The sequence below is a fragment of the Lynx canadensis genome, chromosome E1, assembly GCF_007474595.2.
Source record: "Lynx canadensis isolate LIC74 chromosome E1, mLynCan4.pri.v2, whole genome shotgun sequence".
NCBI lineage: Eukaryota > Metazoa > Chordata > Mammalia > Carnivora > Felidae > Lynx > Lynx canadensis.
The window spans coordinates 59,369,913-59,386,212 of NC_044316.2; the positions used below are offsets into that span (position 1 = coordinate 59,369,913).

General features: G+C 52.0%; 1 protein-coding gene across 3 annotated transcripts in view; it reads right to left on the reverse strand.

The window, feature by feature from the left end:
• The window catches only part of NPLOC4 (NPL4 homolog, ubiquitin recognition factor), a 61,209-nt gene that overhangs the window by 39,342 nt on the left and 5,567 nt on the right, over positions 1-16,300 (reverse strand). For 2 of the 3 annotated variants that reach the window (XM_030294928.1, XM_030294929.1), the window contains 4 exons: positions 8,530-8,642; positions 3,726-3,902; positions 1,965-2,013; positions 1,103-1,197 (listed from right to left, as the gene is read on the reverse strand). In XM_030294928.1, coding sequence (XP_030150788.1) covers positions 1,103-1,197; positions 1,965-2,013; positions 3,726-3,902; positions 8,530-8,642 — 434 coding nt within the window. The remainder of the gene's footprint in view (positions 1-1,102; positions 1,198-1,964; positions 2,014-3,725; positions 3,903-8,529; positions 8,643-16,300) is intronic. The other variant, XM_030294930.1, reaches the window with a different exon arrangement.

Here is a 16,300-nt window from a genome sequence, read left to right on the forward strand (position 1 = left end):
GCTTCCCATTCACAAACGGTCCCATAACTCAGTCCTGTCTTCACAGGCCAACAGCACGCTGGCAGCAGGGACCGCCACCGGCCTGCACGTTACCGACAGCTGCAAATGTGCGGAAGGCTGACGGAGTTCAGCACAACAAAATCTCTACTCATACCTAGTCCAGGAAGTTCCATGGCTTACCCCACGGACAGGCAAGAACGGGTTTCTGGTTGGACTTTTTTCCTCCTGGTCTAACTTTTTTAAAAACTCCTTTTAGGATGTCAGTAGGTTGTCAGAGAAAAAACGACAATCAGGCCAACATGACACCCTTCACAAAACGTTGCTGCCTTGGTTCAGCCACCATCTCGTCCTGCTGCACTGATGGGAATTGTAAAATCCTGGTGTGAAGTCCATCACTTTCTGGGAGGGTGAAGTATAGTCAGCGGAAAGGGGTCGCACAGGCAAGTACTTGACGTGGTTTAGAAGAACTCAAAATGCTCTCGGTCAGCCCCTCTCCAGCCACTGTCACCGCCCGTGCTCAGGGAGCCCAGAGCTGGCCGCCCCACCGCCCACCTGGCCGAGGCTGCAGCCCACGCCTGCCGAGCCCACACGATGGCTGTGAAATCAAGCTGATAAAGGGGCGGGCTCCAGGGCAAAGGGCTGATGGGGGCTGTGGAATAAGTGAGCCAAGAGAACCATGCGGTGGTTCAGTTTTTCTGAAAAGCAGAGGATGAGCCCACACTCCACAAGACTGACCATCATGCCGCCTTATCTCATCCGCCTTCACATACCACTAAGTTGCCGGAGCACCACGTATCTGGGGGAAGCGGGGGACGTTCACCAGGGGCCTCCACAGAGACCACTGCCAGCTTGGCATCTGCCCACCAGTCCGGGCAAGGATTATGACAGGGCATCAGAGGCTCCACCCGTCTGTTTCTTTTCTAGAATCGGGGCAGAAGCCACGAATTCAAATGTTCCACGCCCAGACCCCGATCTTTGCTTTTCTCATTCACACGCTCGTGGTCTTTAAGCGACCCCTGCCAGATACACAAAAGGGGCACCCGCACGTCAGAGCCACGCCAGAGCCACACCGGCACAGCCTAACTGCACTCAGGTTGCTTACTTGTCGGCCCCCCCGGTCAGCTTTCGGATGTAGGCGTGGAAGGACATGTGCTTCACAGGAGGCTCAAGATGGTTCAGGTAATCCTCGTCGAACGGCTGCCAAAACACACACAGTCAGTACAGTCCCACGCCCGCGGGCGCAGAGAGGTGAGGAGAGGCGGGCCGCACTCCTGCTGCACGCCCCCGGGGGGGGGGGGTCAAGCCAGGCCCCACGGAGGGCAACGAGAGAGAACCGGGGCTGGCTTCTCGCTTATCGTTCTAGGTCAGAACCAAAGGTTTCTTCGTGTACCAGCTATCTTCCCGAGATTAAAATAAATCTCTATTAAATACAAAATGCTCTAGGTCAGGTAGCTATCAGGAAAATTTGGCGGGGCGGGGGGAGCCGCAAGACGGTGAGGAGGCTCACGAAGAAAATCAGGTTGGCCTTGCTGCTGTAAACTCAGCAGTAACCAGTTACCAGTCAGCATTATTATGGTAACTCTCAATCTCACCAGGACAAATCAGTAGGAGGACGGGAGACTCAGGGAAAAGTAAATCAAAACGACGACGAGCACAGAAACCGCCAGCCCCAGCGCCGTGTCAGGTTTTAGAAGGATTGTCCGGGGAGCCTGCCGGAACGCTGCCCGTCCATCACAGCAATACAAACGCGTCGGCCATTCATAACCCACCAGAAGGTCACTCCCATAAATACAGGCCGGCCCTCTTCACGCGGCTTGCACCAGCGGGAACGCCAGGGCGCAGGGCAATAGACAGGTAAGGTCCGCTCCGGCTCCGGCCCGGCGCAGGGGTGCAGAGCAGACACCTGACACGCCCTGGGAAGCAGTCCCTCCCGCCAGCCCGGAACTTACGCTGCACGCTCTCACCTCTAGCGGAACACAGTGCACACATTTCCCCAGGGGGCCGTGTCGGCACCTGAGAGCACGGGCGGGAGAAACACAGTGATTAGTAGGCCTGTTTTCCTGTTGATGCCTCCCAATGTTTTTGATATTTAAAGCGCCCACCATACTTAATAAAGTTTTTCCCGACCTGCATGGAATTATTTTATTTATTCTTTATTTAAGTAAACTCTGCGCCCAACACGGGGCTTGAACTCACGACCCCGAGATCAAGAATTACAGGTTCTACCAACTGAGCCAGCCAGGCACCTGCTGTGCAGAATTATTTTAGCTGGGATGTGAACATTTTTATTGTAATAAAACCGTTTAGTATTTACTCGGATGTGTTATTAGAAAAAATTCATCAGGACGTCAAACCTGTGATTCTATGGGTGTTAACTGCTTAAAATGACACCGGGTAAAAACTAAAGTGAGTATACTTAAAATCAATTTCGAGAGATGTTAAGTAAATACTAACAAAGCCGGGATGCGGATGTGGCAAAATCCTTCTCAGTGGAACAGAAGTCACTCCAGTTTGGAAAACACCCACTTTGCGCAAGTTTTGAGAAATGCACGGAGGATGCCTGGCTCTGTGGGTTTCGGCCATTTCGGTCAGAGAAGCCTTAAGAAGACCCACACGTGCGAGGTGACAGCGCAATGTGCTCCAATGAGGAGGGCAGTGATGGGCTGGTGGGAAAGCCAAGTGGCAGTCCCTCTGGGCTCAAGCAGATCCTTTTCTAAATGGGGTCAGAACTCCTGGACGCACGAGCATTCTACACTTCAGAGTAGAGACGGCCTGTGTCTGCTAACAGGCAGGCTCTCACAGATGGCAGGCCAGAACGCACACATACACGCACACAGCCACCTTGGAAAGGCTCCTAATGAAGGCCCGAAGACACAGGCCGTGGGGGAAGCCAGCGCGGGATCCCTGGGAGGAAATGCAAATGAACAGGGACACAGGCTGTGGCTCTGGAACGGCTCCGTGCTGAGCCGCTGAGCACCGCTTGGGCTCTTTAGTCCAAGACCCGCAAGTTGCTAAGGCAGCACTTAGATCCCAGCATCTCGGCGTCAGCATCTCGGCATCAGCACCCCGGCCCGTTTATGGAGCTCTACTGCAGAGACGAACGACCTTCCCCCAGACAACTTCCCATCACTGAGCGTCCACTCAGACGTTTCTAACTGGTTTCTTTAAAAGAACTGCAAAAAACCAAAACTACACAAATGCGCCCCACGTAATCCCGGGTGGAAGGTAACCGTGCCGACAAGGAGCAGCGAGCGTCCCCGGATGGGACACCCGCCGAACGGAACGGGCAGAACGTACTGTGTGGATGCGCTGTTGAAATGTCCCTCCTGTAAGTGAACGAGGGGACCCGAACAAGGACCTTCCGCTGCTAGGTGCCCAGGCGCCCCCCCCCCCCCCACGCTTGCCCCGCCGCACCCACACCCGCTAAAGCCGCACCCGCTGCGCGGGCAGCAAGTGTCTCAGGAGCGCATGCCGGGAAAGGCTTGGTTCCAGTTCCCTCCCGTATTCCGGATCTTAGTTCCAAACACTTGAACGCTTTTAAAGTACGTGTGGCAGCACACTTGGAGACTCACACGGTAAGAAAAAGCTTCCAGAGTAACTTGGGGTGAAATCTCGCCTGAACGGAGAGGATCCAACTCAGAACGTGCCTCTCTTCCTCAGCCACTCCCTAAAGCAGGGCCCGTCCGAACCCTTCCCTCCGCCAGCTCGGCGGCGCCAGCACTTACAGCTGTGGGTCTCGGCTTCTGTAAATCTTCCCGTCCTGCTTGCTGAGGTACTGGTCGATCTCGTCTTCCACCACGGTGGGAGCGCCGCAGGCCTTCGACCCCGGCGGGACCGACGTCTCCATTTCCGAGGAGGGGCCGGCGAGGCCCGAGGGGAACAGGAACAGCAAATCTCCATGCCTGTCAGGTGACGAACACAGGGCAGGGCCTGCCTCCCTTCCTCTCACAACCTGGGCCGCCCAGACGAGCGGCTCAGATGTGAGGGTCTCCGGCATCCAACCTCCCTGAAGGCCCAAACGACGAGGCTGCTAATTCTAAGAGCCCAGAGCCCTCCCTGCACGGCACTGCCACGCGCCTAGCACTCCGAAGGTCAGGGAGGGCGCTCCGTGGCCGTGACTTCATCTCTCGCCCAACTGTAAGACCCCCACGCCCGCCCGACGCCACACAGATGAAACACGGTCGCGACGTATACACCCGGCCCGTGGGCGGCACTCTCCCCTGCTCACGCCGAGCTTGGCTCCCACTTCTCTTTGTTCCTTCTTTCCCGCCTACTATCGAGCACTCCTAAGTCTCGCCGCCTAGTACACAGCCTTCCATTTCCACCCTACGTTCCTCCCTACGTTCACACTCCCCGCCCCACACGTATGCACAGACACGTACGTCCCACTCGATAAAAATGAGATGACCGAAGACGTATTCTTTGCATCCGCTTTTCTCATTCAACGATACCTCACCCGAGATCCCTCCAAACACGGTCTAGGTCTGAGCACTGCTTCTAACGGCCGCACTCCCCGGCGAGCCTGCCTCCGAGCTCACCCCGTCTCCCACACCGGTGGCATGCGCACCGACGGGTGTCTGCCACCACGGACACCACGGGACGAAATGACCAAAGTCAGGCAGCTGCGTGGTTTTACTTCTACAGGGCACGTTTCCAGAAGTGGCCCTATGAGGAGGGCTTCTGTTGGTTTTTAAAGCCAAACAGGCTGCACAACTCACATTTCAAACGGCAGAGTTTGACCTTCTATCATTTGCCACGTCAACTACGCTCCTTCCTTGCTCACTCACACTGCTGACTCACCGCCAGACCCGGCGGGCACAGCCAAGCCCCAGGCCTGAGGCGTGTGACGCCCCCACTCACAAGCAGCGGTCCAGACGCAGCATGGGCTCCCGCGCGCGGAGGGCCTGCGGCACGAAGATCAGCCCCGGTCTTGAAGGCAGAGCTGTGGCACCACGTGTGGTAGGCACCGAACTGCCGCAAGACCGAAGGGACAGCCTGCCGCACCCCTGACCCCGCTCCCCGAGCGAGGTGGGGCAGTGGGCCTCGAGCACAGACACCAGAGACACAGGCCGCTAAGAGGCTTGGCCCCTTGGCTCTGCAGCGGGTCTGTTCTCCCCTCTGCCTCTTCCCTACCGAGGGAACAAACCTGCCAGACTCCAGCTAGAGACCTCTGTCTCTAGCAAGGGACCAGACATTCCTCCACACCCCCAGCCGTGGAATTCTTGGCTCGGCGGCTACTTCTGCTTTAGCAGATCTACTCCGACAAGCACCGCGGAGCTCTGGACAAAGTACGGAGCTCCCGCAGGGTCTCGACAACCCACAGTAGCTCAAACAAGAACAGCGAGAGAACACTGCACGACAGGGGCCCTGAGCTTGGCTTACACAGTCGTTCTCTGGGCAACGGGAAGCGAGGCCTTGAGCCAGCCTGTCCAAAGCAGGTTGCCCAGCCTGAAAGGCCACACATAAAGCCAGATGTCTCAACAGCTGGGAGAGACCACCAGCTAGAATAGGAACCAAGGAGGAATCCTGTCTTCCTCCATCCACTACGCAGCGGTGGATGCTGTAGTCACTCAGGGTCTGAAACCAAAGGCCTGTGCCACATGCACCGGGGTGGGATGAGGGACGCTACCCGGCTCAGGAAGCCCAAAGACAGAAATTAACTCGAAGGCCCGCCAGGTGCACGGGCCCCCTTGTCCCAACAGAAGCAAGTGCAGGCCTCCCTCCACGGAAAAGCCACTCCCCTGCAGCTCTCCAGGACTCCCCAAGACCAAGTTTGGTCAACTACAAGCTCTCAAAAAAGGGTCACCAAACGCAGGAGAGAACCGAGTCATCACACGCACGGGTGGGCAGAGACAACAATATCAGAGAAAGAGAACCAAGGACTTCAGATTTGGAATAACACGACTTGGAACACAATCTGCCACAGAATGGTCACCGGAAACGGGATGGAAAAAGCCCAAGCAGCAAGAGGCCACCCAACAACATGGGCTTCTGGGAGCAGGGTGGCAGGGTCACAGATTTAGTAAATCTTCCCAAGTCCCCCCCATACGGACAGGCCAGACAACCACAGACAGCACCAACATGCACCCCGATTCCATACGGGGGAGACAGACCACAGACACCCCAAGACCCAAGACAGAAGCCTCACGCGTGTGACTGGCCAAGGCAGAGCCCCCGGGGAGCCCGGCGCTCCTCACCGGAAGCCTAGAGGCCGGTGTGAGAGCAGTGTGGCCCCCAGGAGTGCATGTTGCTAACAGCTGGATCCGAAAAGAAATCAATTCGAACGTTTTAGAAGTGAAAAATGTAATCACTGCAATAACAAAGAGAACTGGGGAGCAGTGATATTTAAAGAGATAATGGCGGGGCACCTGGGTGGCTCAGTCGGTTGGGCGTCCGACTTCGGCTCAGGTCATGATCTCGCAGTCTGTGAGTTTGAGCCCCATGTCGGGCTCTGTGCTGACAGCTCAGAGCCTGGAGCCTGCTTCCGATTCTGTGTCTCCCTCTCTCTCTCTGCCCCTCCTCCACTCATGCTCTGTCTCTCTCTCTCTGTCAAAAATAAACGTTTAAAAAAAAATAAAAAGAGGGGCGCCTGGGTGGCGCAGTCGGTTAAGCGTCCGACTTCAGCCAGGTCACGATCTCGCGGTCCGTGAGTTCGAGCCCCGCGTCGGGCTCTGGGCTGATGGCTCAGAGCCTGGAGCCTGTTTCCAGTTCTGTGTCTCCCTCTCTCTCTGCCCCTCCCCCGTTCATGCTCTGTCTCTCTCTGTCCCAAAAATAAATAAACGTTGAAAAAAAAAATTAAAAAAAAAAAAATAATAAAATAAAAAAAATAAATAAAAAGAGATAATGGCCACATATTCTGCAGACCTGATCTGCAGGTATAGGAAACACAGCGTACATCAGGCAGGATTAAAGGAACCAGGAATCCACACCTGGACAGATCAGACAGAAACCAGGACCCCATGAGAAACAGAAGATCCAAAAGCAGCCAGAGGGAAAAAAGGATCACCTGTAAATGAACAGAGTCAAGCAGACTGGACTACAACCCCAGAGGCCAGAAGAAGTGGGGAAAGACCAACACCAAGGTCAAGGAGAGGCACGTCACTCCTGCCCAAAGACGTCAGGTAAGAGAGAACATAGCCCTCAAGGTCAGATCCAAGTTGGACAATAACTAGTATGACTATCACTGGAAAGATACATTCAAGCGTGACTCACAGCGCCTCCAAGTGCCCCCCAGGATGGCCGAGCTGCCCCACTCCCGGGCCCCACCCCTCTGGGACAGCTCTATGACAACACTACAGTTTGGGGGCTTTCTCTCAGAGGTGTTTCGCTCTGTAACCTCCGCCCTTGCTTGCATCCGCTATCAAAACAGTTTTGGGTAACACAGGCGTCATCCGCACGCTCGCCGTGGGCAGGCGCTGCGCAGCCACGGGAAGGCGGCACTGCTACTCGAGGACCAAGAGGGTGAGGCCCAGGAGGGTTAAGTAACTTCCCCAGATGAACTCAAACCACGGAACGTTCTCGAGAAGTGATTCTCAAGATACAAAGCCCTTTACAAGCTGAGAGGAAGGATGACCTCACCCACGTGGGGAATGGACGTCAACAACAACGAAAGGCTTTAGCTAATTACAGAAACAGGCAAGTGGCAGGTACCCAACAAATATCTGTTGAGGAACAAATGAGTGAATGTTATAATTGCGTATTTTTCCTCCTAGGCATAGTAATTCATAAACCTAAAAACGATCAAATTGTCCAAATAGCCTATTATTCTAACTGGTAAACGGACGCAGGGCCGACCGCCGGCAAAGCCAGCTCCATCACCACAGCAGCCACACGGCCTGCAGCCCCGACGGGAGAGAGCTCCACGCTCGCCGCCGAGGACGGAGATCACCGGCACGTGAGCAGGTATGCCCAGACAGTTCGGACAGGAGTCAGCAAACTTCTTCTGTGAAGAGCCAAGCAGTAAATATTTTCGGCTTCGGGGGCCAGGCCGTCTATCACAATCACTCAGCTCTGCCCTTGGAACACGAGAGCACAGCAACGCATGGATGTGGCTGGGCTCCAATTAAACTACGGAGAACAGGCAGCGGCCACGGTAAGAGGTCTTTACATACTGGAAACCCTACTGACGTGACTGCCCCCCGCTAAGGAGCTCAAGGGGGTCACGCCACCAAGAAATATAGTGTGGGCGACGGCCCCTCCTCCCCGCCAAGCAGTCCCGAGGCAGAACTCCCCACGGCCGCGTTCAAGGTCCTTCTCTGCAGAGACAGAGCTGAGTGTGCAGCTGGGCGCACACCCCGAACCCATAACTCTCTCTCCTCAGTGACAAAAGCTCAGAATCTGCAAGTCAATCAGCTCAGCACAAGAGGACCAGCGGAGCCGGTGTGACTGCTGAAATCCCGGCAAAAAACACGCTCACCTGCACTCCAGCCACCGCGCGGTGGCACTGGGAGGCAATCGGGTAGAATGAGCGATCGGTGGGCCACTGGAGTCACCCCCACCCCGCCCTGTCATCCCCCCCACGGCACTTACTTGATTTTGAGCAGACTCAGGGATTTGGTAGATGATGCTGTTATCTCTCCGGTCTTGTTTCTATTTATGTAAACTGAGAAGCCATTATTCTGGAAGCCAAACTCCTTTGCGACCTAAAACAAGCAGAAAACAACAGAGATTTAAAAAAATTTTGAGTATCACTACTCGGGCCACACACATACCAAATAATAATATTAGAACACTCGTTAAATTTAGAAACTATTCCTTGTGAACCAAATTTCTTTTGTTATTTTGCTCTCTTGGGAGGAAATTTGTGCTGCCCACACAGATGTCAAGTAAAATGAAAAAAGCGGCCAAGCAGAAGCGAAGATTTGTGTAAACGATAAGACTGAATGATACACGTAAGAGTTTGACGCAAGCAAAAGTCATGGCCATATCTGGAAAGTTTATTTCTATTTTTGAAATCGATTCCAATGTTAAAGCCCAGCAGAAGAAAGCCAGAAGTGAAGAACGAGGCTCCCATGTCTATGACAGCAAGTGTCCACCATGCCAGGTACTCAGTGGGTGCTGAGAATACTCACTGCTCACTCACCAACCGGTAAACAGTCTTACGTGCCGGCTCCACTCTGGGCGCTCCGAACACGACCGTGAACAACAAAGCCAAGGTTCCTGCTATCGAGGACCTCAGCATCACAGCGGGGAGAGAAAGTTAGCAGATGAGAAGCACAGGTCGAGGTCAGCACCACGGCAGGAAAGGACGAGAGGGAAGCATGGGAGAGGCCACTCTAGACGGGAGGACAGACAGGCCTCTGCGAAGACCACGTCTGAGCAGAGGCCCGGAGGAAGAGACTAAAGCTGCTACTCAGAGCTGAGAAAGAAGACTGCAGCCAGCAGGAGCAGCACAGAGGCCGAGAGGCAGGAAGGGGGTGGGAAGAGAGAGGCCAGTGAGGCCAGAGCCCAGCGGGCAGAAAGGAAACGGTCAGCAACAGAATGGGAAGGGGGACAAGAGCTGGCACACAGGGCCGCAGGGGCTAAGGGCAGGGGGCTGCCAAGCCATCGACAGTCTGAAGGTGGGAAGAGAGCCCAGAGGAGACGGGCTCAGACACGGCCAAGACTTGGGGACGGAGCGGGGAGGACCTTCCAAGCTCTCATAATCAACGGCCTCTGCTGATGGGTGGGATGAGGGGCAGGACAGAGTGAGGGAAAGGAAGGACATAAGCGGGATGTTCAGACTTCTGGCTTGGAAGCAGGTGGGATGGAAGCCACACCTGTAAGGAAGCAAGGAAGAGGGCAGAGGAGGGGGAAGACTGAAGGGAAAGCCAAGCCTTCCCTCCAACGCCCAGGCGCCCTGGGGAAGGCATCAGCCGGCAGTCAGCACCTGAGACCCGGCCAGGAGAGGAGTCCGAGCCATGGCTCAATGCTCAGGGGCCAGCAGGGTAGAGGCAAACGAAGAGACCAGGAGTCTCATCAGAGAAACAAACAATAAAAGAGAATCAAATGGAAATTCTACAACAGAAAAATACGATAACTGAAATGGAAAACACCGATGGGCTTGCCAGCCGAAGGGAGAAGCAGAAGAAAGAGTCAATGTACCTGAAGACAGATTACTAGAGCCTGCACGACCTCAAAACAGAGATTTGTCAGAAAATGAACAGAACCTTCAGAACTCCTGGGACAATATTTAATTAACGATCCTACGGAAAAGAAAATAGAGAACTGGAAAGTATTTGAAGAGAGAATGGCTGAAAACCTCAAAAGTGACAACAAACCGAGTAACAAATCCAGGAAGTTCAGCAAATCCCAAGTGAGATCCATTAAAAAACCACCCCTAGGTACATGCATCATGCTCGAACCGCTGACAGCCGGAGATCAATGGAGACCAGAAGACAATGGAAGGACGCCTTCAAAGTGCTGAGATGGAACAAAAATCTGTCAACTCAGAATTCTGTATCTGGCGAAAATACCCTTCAAATACAAAGGCACACTGAAAACGTTTTCAGGCCAAAACCTAAGAGGGCGTCACCAGCAAGCCTCCACTACAGGAAATGCCAGATGTTCCCCAGGCTGATGAATGAAACACCAGGTATAAGTCACACCCAGGAAAAACACTGGAAGAATAAGGCAGAAGGTATGACAGCAAAAACTCTAAACTATACAATAGGAAACTATCACATTAAATGTTTCATGATTGGTTTAAAAAAAATTTTTATGTTTATTTTCGAGAGAGAGAGAATGAACAGGGGAGGGGCAGAGAGAGAGGGAGACACAGAATCCAAAGGAGGTTCCAGGCTCTGAGCTGTCAGCACAGAGCCCGACGTGGGGCTCGAACTCACGAACCGCGAGATCGTGACCTGAGCTGAAGTCAGATGCTTAACTGACTGACCCACCCAGGTGTGTCTCGTGTGTTTTTTTAAATTTTTTTTTTTTAACGTTTATTCATTTTTGAGAGACAGAATATGAGTGGGGAAAGGGCAGAGAGAGAGGGAGACACAGAATCTGAAGCAGGCTCCAGGCTCCAAGCTGTCAGCACAGAGCCTGGCATGGGGCTCGAACTCACAGACTGCGAGATCATGACCCGAACCGAAGTTGGACACTCAACCCCCCACCGACTGAGCCACCCAGGTGCCCCTCTCGTGATTGGTTTTAAAAAAAGAACTGCAGGGGCACCCGGACGGCTCAGTGGGTTGAGTGTCCAACTCTGTGATTCTGGCTCAGGTCATGATCTCACTGTTCATGGGCCCAAGACCCATGATGGGGTCTGCACCGACAGCGTGGAGCCTGCCTGAGATCTCTCTCTCTGCCCCTCCCCGCCTTGCGCACGTGTGTGCTCACTTTCTCTCAAAATAAATAAATAAATAAATATTTTAAAAAATGTACAGATTTATTGCTAAAACCTACTATTAATTCACTATGAGAAAAAAGTTGATTTAATGATTAACCTTACATATTCACCTTATTTTCTACTGATTTTATTTTTGAACGTTTATTTATTGAGACAGCGCGCGTGCGCGAGAGCACAAAAGCTAGGGAGGAGTAGACAGAGAGGGAGAGAGAGAATCCCAAGCAGGCTCCACACTGTCAGTGTGCAGAGCCCGATGTGGGGCTCGAACTCACAAACCATGAGATCATGACCTGAGTTGATATCAGACGCTTAACCAACTGAGCCACCCAGGCGCCCCTCTACTCATTTTAAAGAAATGGATTGTAAGTAACTCCAACAACCAGAATAATAAGGCAGAAAGTATGACAACAAAAACTCTAAACTATGTAATAGGAAACTGTTGAAAACTCTGAAATTCCCCAAGTGATAAGAAATGGTCTTCAGACAAACAAGATTTTCTATGAGACAAACGTGGTATCTGATACCATCCATATGGTTTTTTCCAGGCTAAAACTGACATTAATAAGGGGCCACTGGGTGGCTCAGTAGGTTGTGTCCAAGGCTCAGGTCATGATCTCACGGTTCGGGAGTTTGAGACCCGCGTCGGGCTCTCTGATGTCAGCGCAGAGCCCACTTCAGATCCTCTGTCCCGCTCTCTTCACCCCTTCCCTGCTCTCTCTCTCTCTCTCAAAAATAAAATATTAAAAAAATAAAAAAGGCATTAATAAAATAAAGCACGAGCAAATGAAGACCATGAAATGTGTATTCCCAACTGCAGAAAAAGACTAAAGACTAAAAATAACGTCTTCAGTTCGACTTTTCTCTGAAATAACTTAGGTATAAACTGAAACTAACCGACTGTGGCATTTCGGCTTTTCCGCAAAAGTATCGTGTGTTTCCGTACACGATGCCTTGCAAGCTATTCCCAAAAATGAGAAAGCTTTCGCCAGAAGTGTGAGCTCCACGAAAGCTGCCAAACACTCCCAGGATGAAAAGGCGTTTCCCAAACGGGGCAGGGTTGTTGCAGAGCCGGCCCTTTGTGCGAAGGCAAGTCCCCCCGGGGCCGCATGACCAGAGCTTTGTGCTTCCTCTTAGGCCTGAGATGCAGCAGCGTTTTCAAACGTGCTGACCAGCAACAGTACTTCACATACGTCGAATCCCGCTTTTGAGAGAGACAGAAGTGTACGGAGTACTTTTTTATGCTACTCCAACGAACTGCTTCTGCGAACTTTTGGGTGCTTTACCTAAAGATCCGGCAATCTACCACGAGGCAGCGACCATTAACAACGGAAGTCTGAGCACAGTCTCACAAGGGCATCATCAAGGTCTTAAAAACTTTATAGTCACACCTGAGGTAAACTCTGCGTACGGTTACCGTATTAGAGCCAGAAATGGTATGGAATGAAATTGATACACGTATAATTCAAAGTAACAAGAACACACGGCATGATTCCGTTTACGTTAGATCCAGAAACAGGCAAAACCAAAATCCGGGGATTAGGAACGCACGCTGAGGTGGCACAACACAGAAAAGCGGGGAAGCCCTCCGCGTCAAGCCCGGAGAGAGCCGAGGGAGCGGGGAAGGCCGACCGGCCGATCCCGCGGCACCGGCAGCGCCCCACTCGACCTAGGTGTGTCCGCCACCTTCCGTCACTTGGCTGCCTGTAATGTGCGAGTACATCTTAGGATGTACTTTACTTCGTGGTTAGAAAAGAAGAAGACGGGACCGGGTCCCAGACCGCAGAGGGCAGTCAGGACGGGACGGAGCCCTCCACCTGCCCGGGCGGGGGAGGGACAGCAGCAGCCCGGCGGGTCAGCTGAGGAGCGCGAGGGGTGGGCACGGGCACCGGCCAGACGAGCGGCCCCTCCGAGGGGCTTACGGCCTGGCGGCGCGCGGGACGAGCAGCGTTAGATGGTCTCAAAGAACCAGCCGCACCGAGACCGTGAGAGCCGCTCCACCTCACCCGTGTCCTCACACTCGCAAACATGGTTCCTTAGGGGGCGCAGCGCCACGTGCTGAGGCGGGATCAAGGCCGTCCAACGTGGGGACGGCAAGCCGGAGCCGGCAATGGTCACAGCGGCCGACGCACGAGTCCGTGAGGGAACGGGAAAGCCACTCGAAGCCCACTTACGCACAGCCAGATCACTAGTTACTGAAAATGAGTACGATCTACTTCGTGAGACCCCCGGAGTGGTCCTCCGCAGAGACACAACGCGCGACGGCAGATACCAAGGGCCGGGGGTGGCGAAAAAGAGGAGCTATCTGTTTATGGGGAGAGTTTCAGATTTGAAAGACGAAAAAGTTCTGGAAACAGATGGTCGCGACGGTTGCACAACGATACGCGTACACTTAACGCTACTGAACTGTATGCTTAAGAACGGGTTAGATGGGGGCGCGTGGCTGGCTCAGTCGGTGGAGCGTGGGACTCTCAGAGTTGTGAGTTCGAGCCCCACGCTGGCTGTAGAGATTACAAAAAAATAAACTTTAAACTCTTAAAAGAAAATGACACACAAAATTTACCGTCTAAACCAATTTTTAAAAATTTTAGGTTCATTTATTTTTTTGTGAGAGACAGAGCACGAGTGGGGTTGGGGCAGAGAGAGAGGGAGACATAGGATCCCAAGCAGGCTCCAGGCTCTGAGCTGTCAACACAGAGCCCGATGTGGAGCTCGAACCCACGAACCGCCAGCTCGTGACCTGACGCAAAGTCGGACGCTTAACCGACTGAGCCACCCAGGCGCCCCTAAACCAATGTTTATAAATCTCTGGGTGCCTGGGTGGCTCAGTCGTTTAAGCATCCATCCAACTTCCGGTCAGGTCATGAGCTCGTGGTTCGTGAGTTCAAGCCCCTCATTGGGCTCTGTGCTGACAGCTCGGAGCCTGGAGCCTGGAGCCTGTTTTGGATCCTGTGTCTCTCTCTGTCCCTGCCCTGTCCACGCTGTCTCTATCTCTCAAGAATAAACACTAAAAAAAAATTTTTTTTTTAATTTAAAGTAATCTCTACAGCTGAGGGTCTTGAACTCACGACCCCAAGATGAAGAGTTGCGTGCTCCACCGACTAAGTCAGCCAGGCGCCCCTGTTAGGCGTTATTTTTAAACATAATTCTTAAAAAGATATAAATCTACATTTATTGACATAAAACCATTCCTTAACGTATTGTCAAGTGAAGAAAACCAAGTTACAAATTCTCCTGTAAGTTTTTAACATCTTTGGAATGGATGCATCTTAGGAACAATGGCATGTTACAGTTCTTGCCTGCGGAGCAGCAGGACAGACAGGTGACTGCCTGAGCTCCTGTAAACCTGTCGCCTAGGTAGCATGGTTGAATAACTGTCATCCCTCAACATTTCTGTCAAACAAGCCATCTAATGATCAATCAAGGAAAGAACAGGAATTTTGGCTGCTGGGCCCCGCCCGCTAGTAAGACAGCAGTTTTTGAGTATTCCCAGGAAAACCTCCAGTACCAGCGCCTACGGAACAGGTGTGGGCAGCTGGTGTTAATCCTCCTGACAGAGCAGAAGATGACCCTCTGCAGGGAGATGGGGACAGTGACGGCTGAATCCACACAATGGTTCAGAAGGGCCAGACTCTGAATATGACATTGAAGAGAGATCCAACCCAATTAATTTCACTCAGATTTTCTTTCTTGTGTATGTATAAGAACAACACGTGATTAAAATAAACTTCCAGGGGCGCCTGGGTGGCTCAGTCAGTTAAGTGTCCAACTCTTGTTTTCAGCTCAGGCCATGATCTCATGGTTCGTGAGATCGAGCCCTGCACTGGGCTCTGTTCACAGTGCAGAGCCTGCTTGGGATTCTCTCTCCCTCTCTCTTGTCCCTCCCTTGAGCACATGCCCACACGCTCCCCCTCTCTCAAACATTTTTTAATAAATAATTCCAAGCAAGTCTAGAAAAACACTTTATGTAAGTATAAAACCTAAATGACAAGGGAAAGCAGGTGTGAAAGCATTTTTTCTTTCCTAATGGTACATAAATGTTTCTCCTTAAACTCAACAATGTCTTAGATTTGATGAACTACAGCGACAGTATGGTACGATCCCACTTACTGAAGATGTGCACACACCTGTGTATGTGTGCACACGTGTGCACTAAAGACGTGCCACATTAATGGTTATTTCTGAGTGGTTCTCACTTGCTTCTTTATACTTTTCTGTATTGTTTGCACCTTTTATAATTAATCCATATTACTCTTCTAACCAGAAGAACGGATTTTCATTTAAGGGGAAACACATTTCAGAGTAATAAGTATGTTTGTTTTTTGAGTATTCCCAAGAAAATCTCCCCTAGACGGTAACTACTATGCAGATGATGGCTTCAGAGACAAAGCGGTCAAAGCTACCCCACATCCCCCAACTCCAACCCTCCCAGTGACTGGTTGTCATTCTGCGTCTCCCTGTGTGAGGTCACAATGAACTACCCACAGGGAAATACTAGCACTGTAAGGATACTTGTAAAGCAAATAAAAGTGAGAACTACGATGTTATATTCTTAGATTTCTCTGAAACCTGAATGTAACCTGTTTGACAACCCTACTTTGCTACCAAGCACAAAAGCCTCAAGTTAAAATCAAAATCATATTCCTACATGGTCACTATAAATTTAAGAAATTTCCCTACCACAAAGCCTCAAAGAAAAAAAGAACTGCATGCAGGACTCTAATGGCCGGTGTTTACCACGCAATTGCCTAAGCAGTAGCTACTTAATGCTTAATCTCAGTCTCAGATGATCTCTCGAGAATTCCAGAATGCACCGTACCCCAGCTCAACCCCTAGGAGCAAGCTGACCAAGGTCAGCAGCTACAAAAAGAGCAAAGAGGAGGAAATCAGAATTTCTTAAAGACTCAGAGATTCTCCTCTCTGGCGTCCAGCGCAGCTAATTCTCTCTCCTTTTATTCTTATATAGCCCTG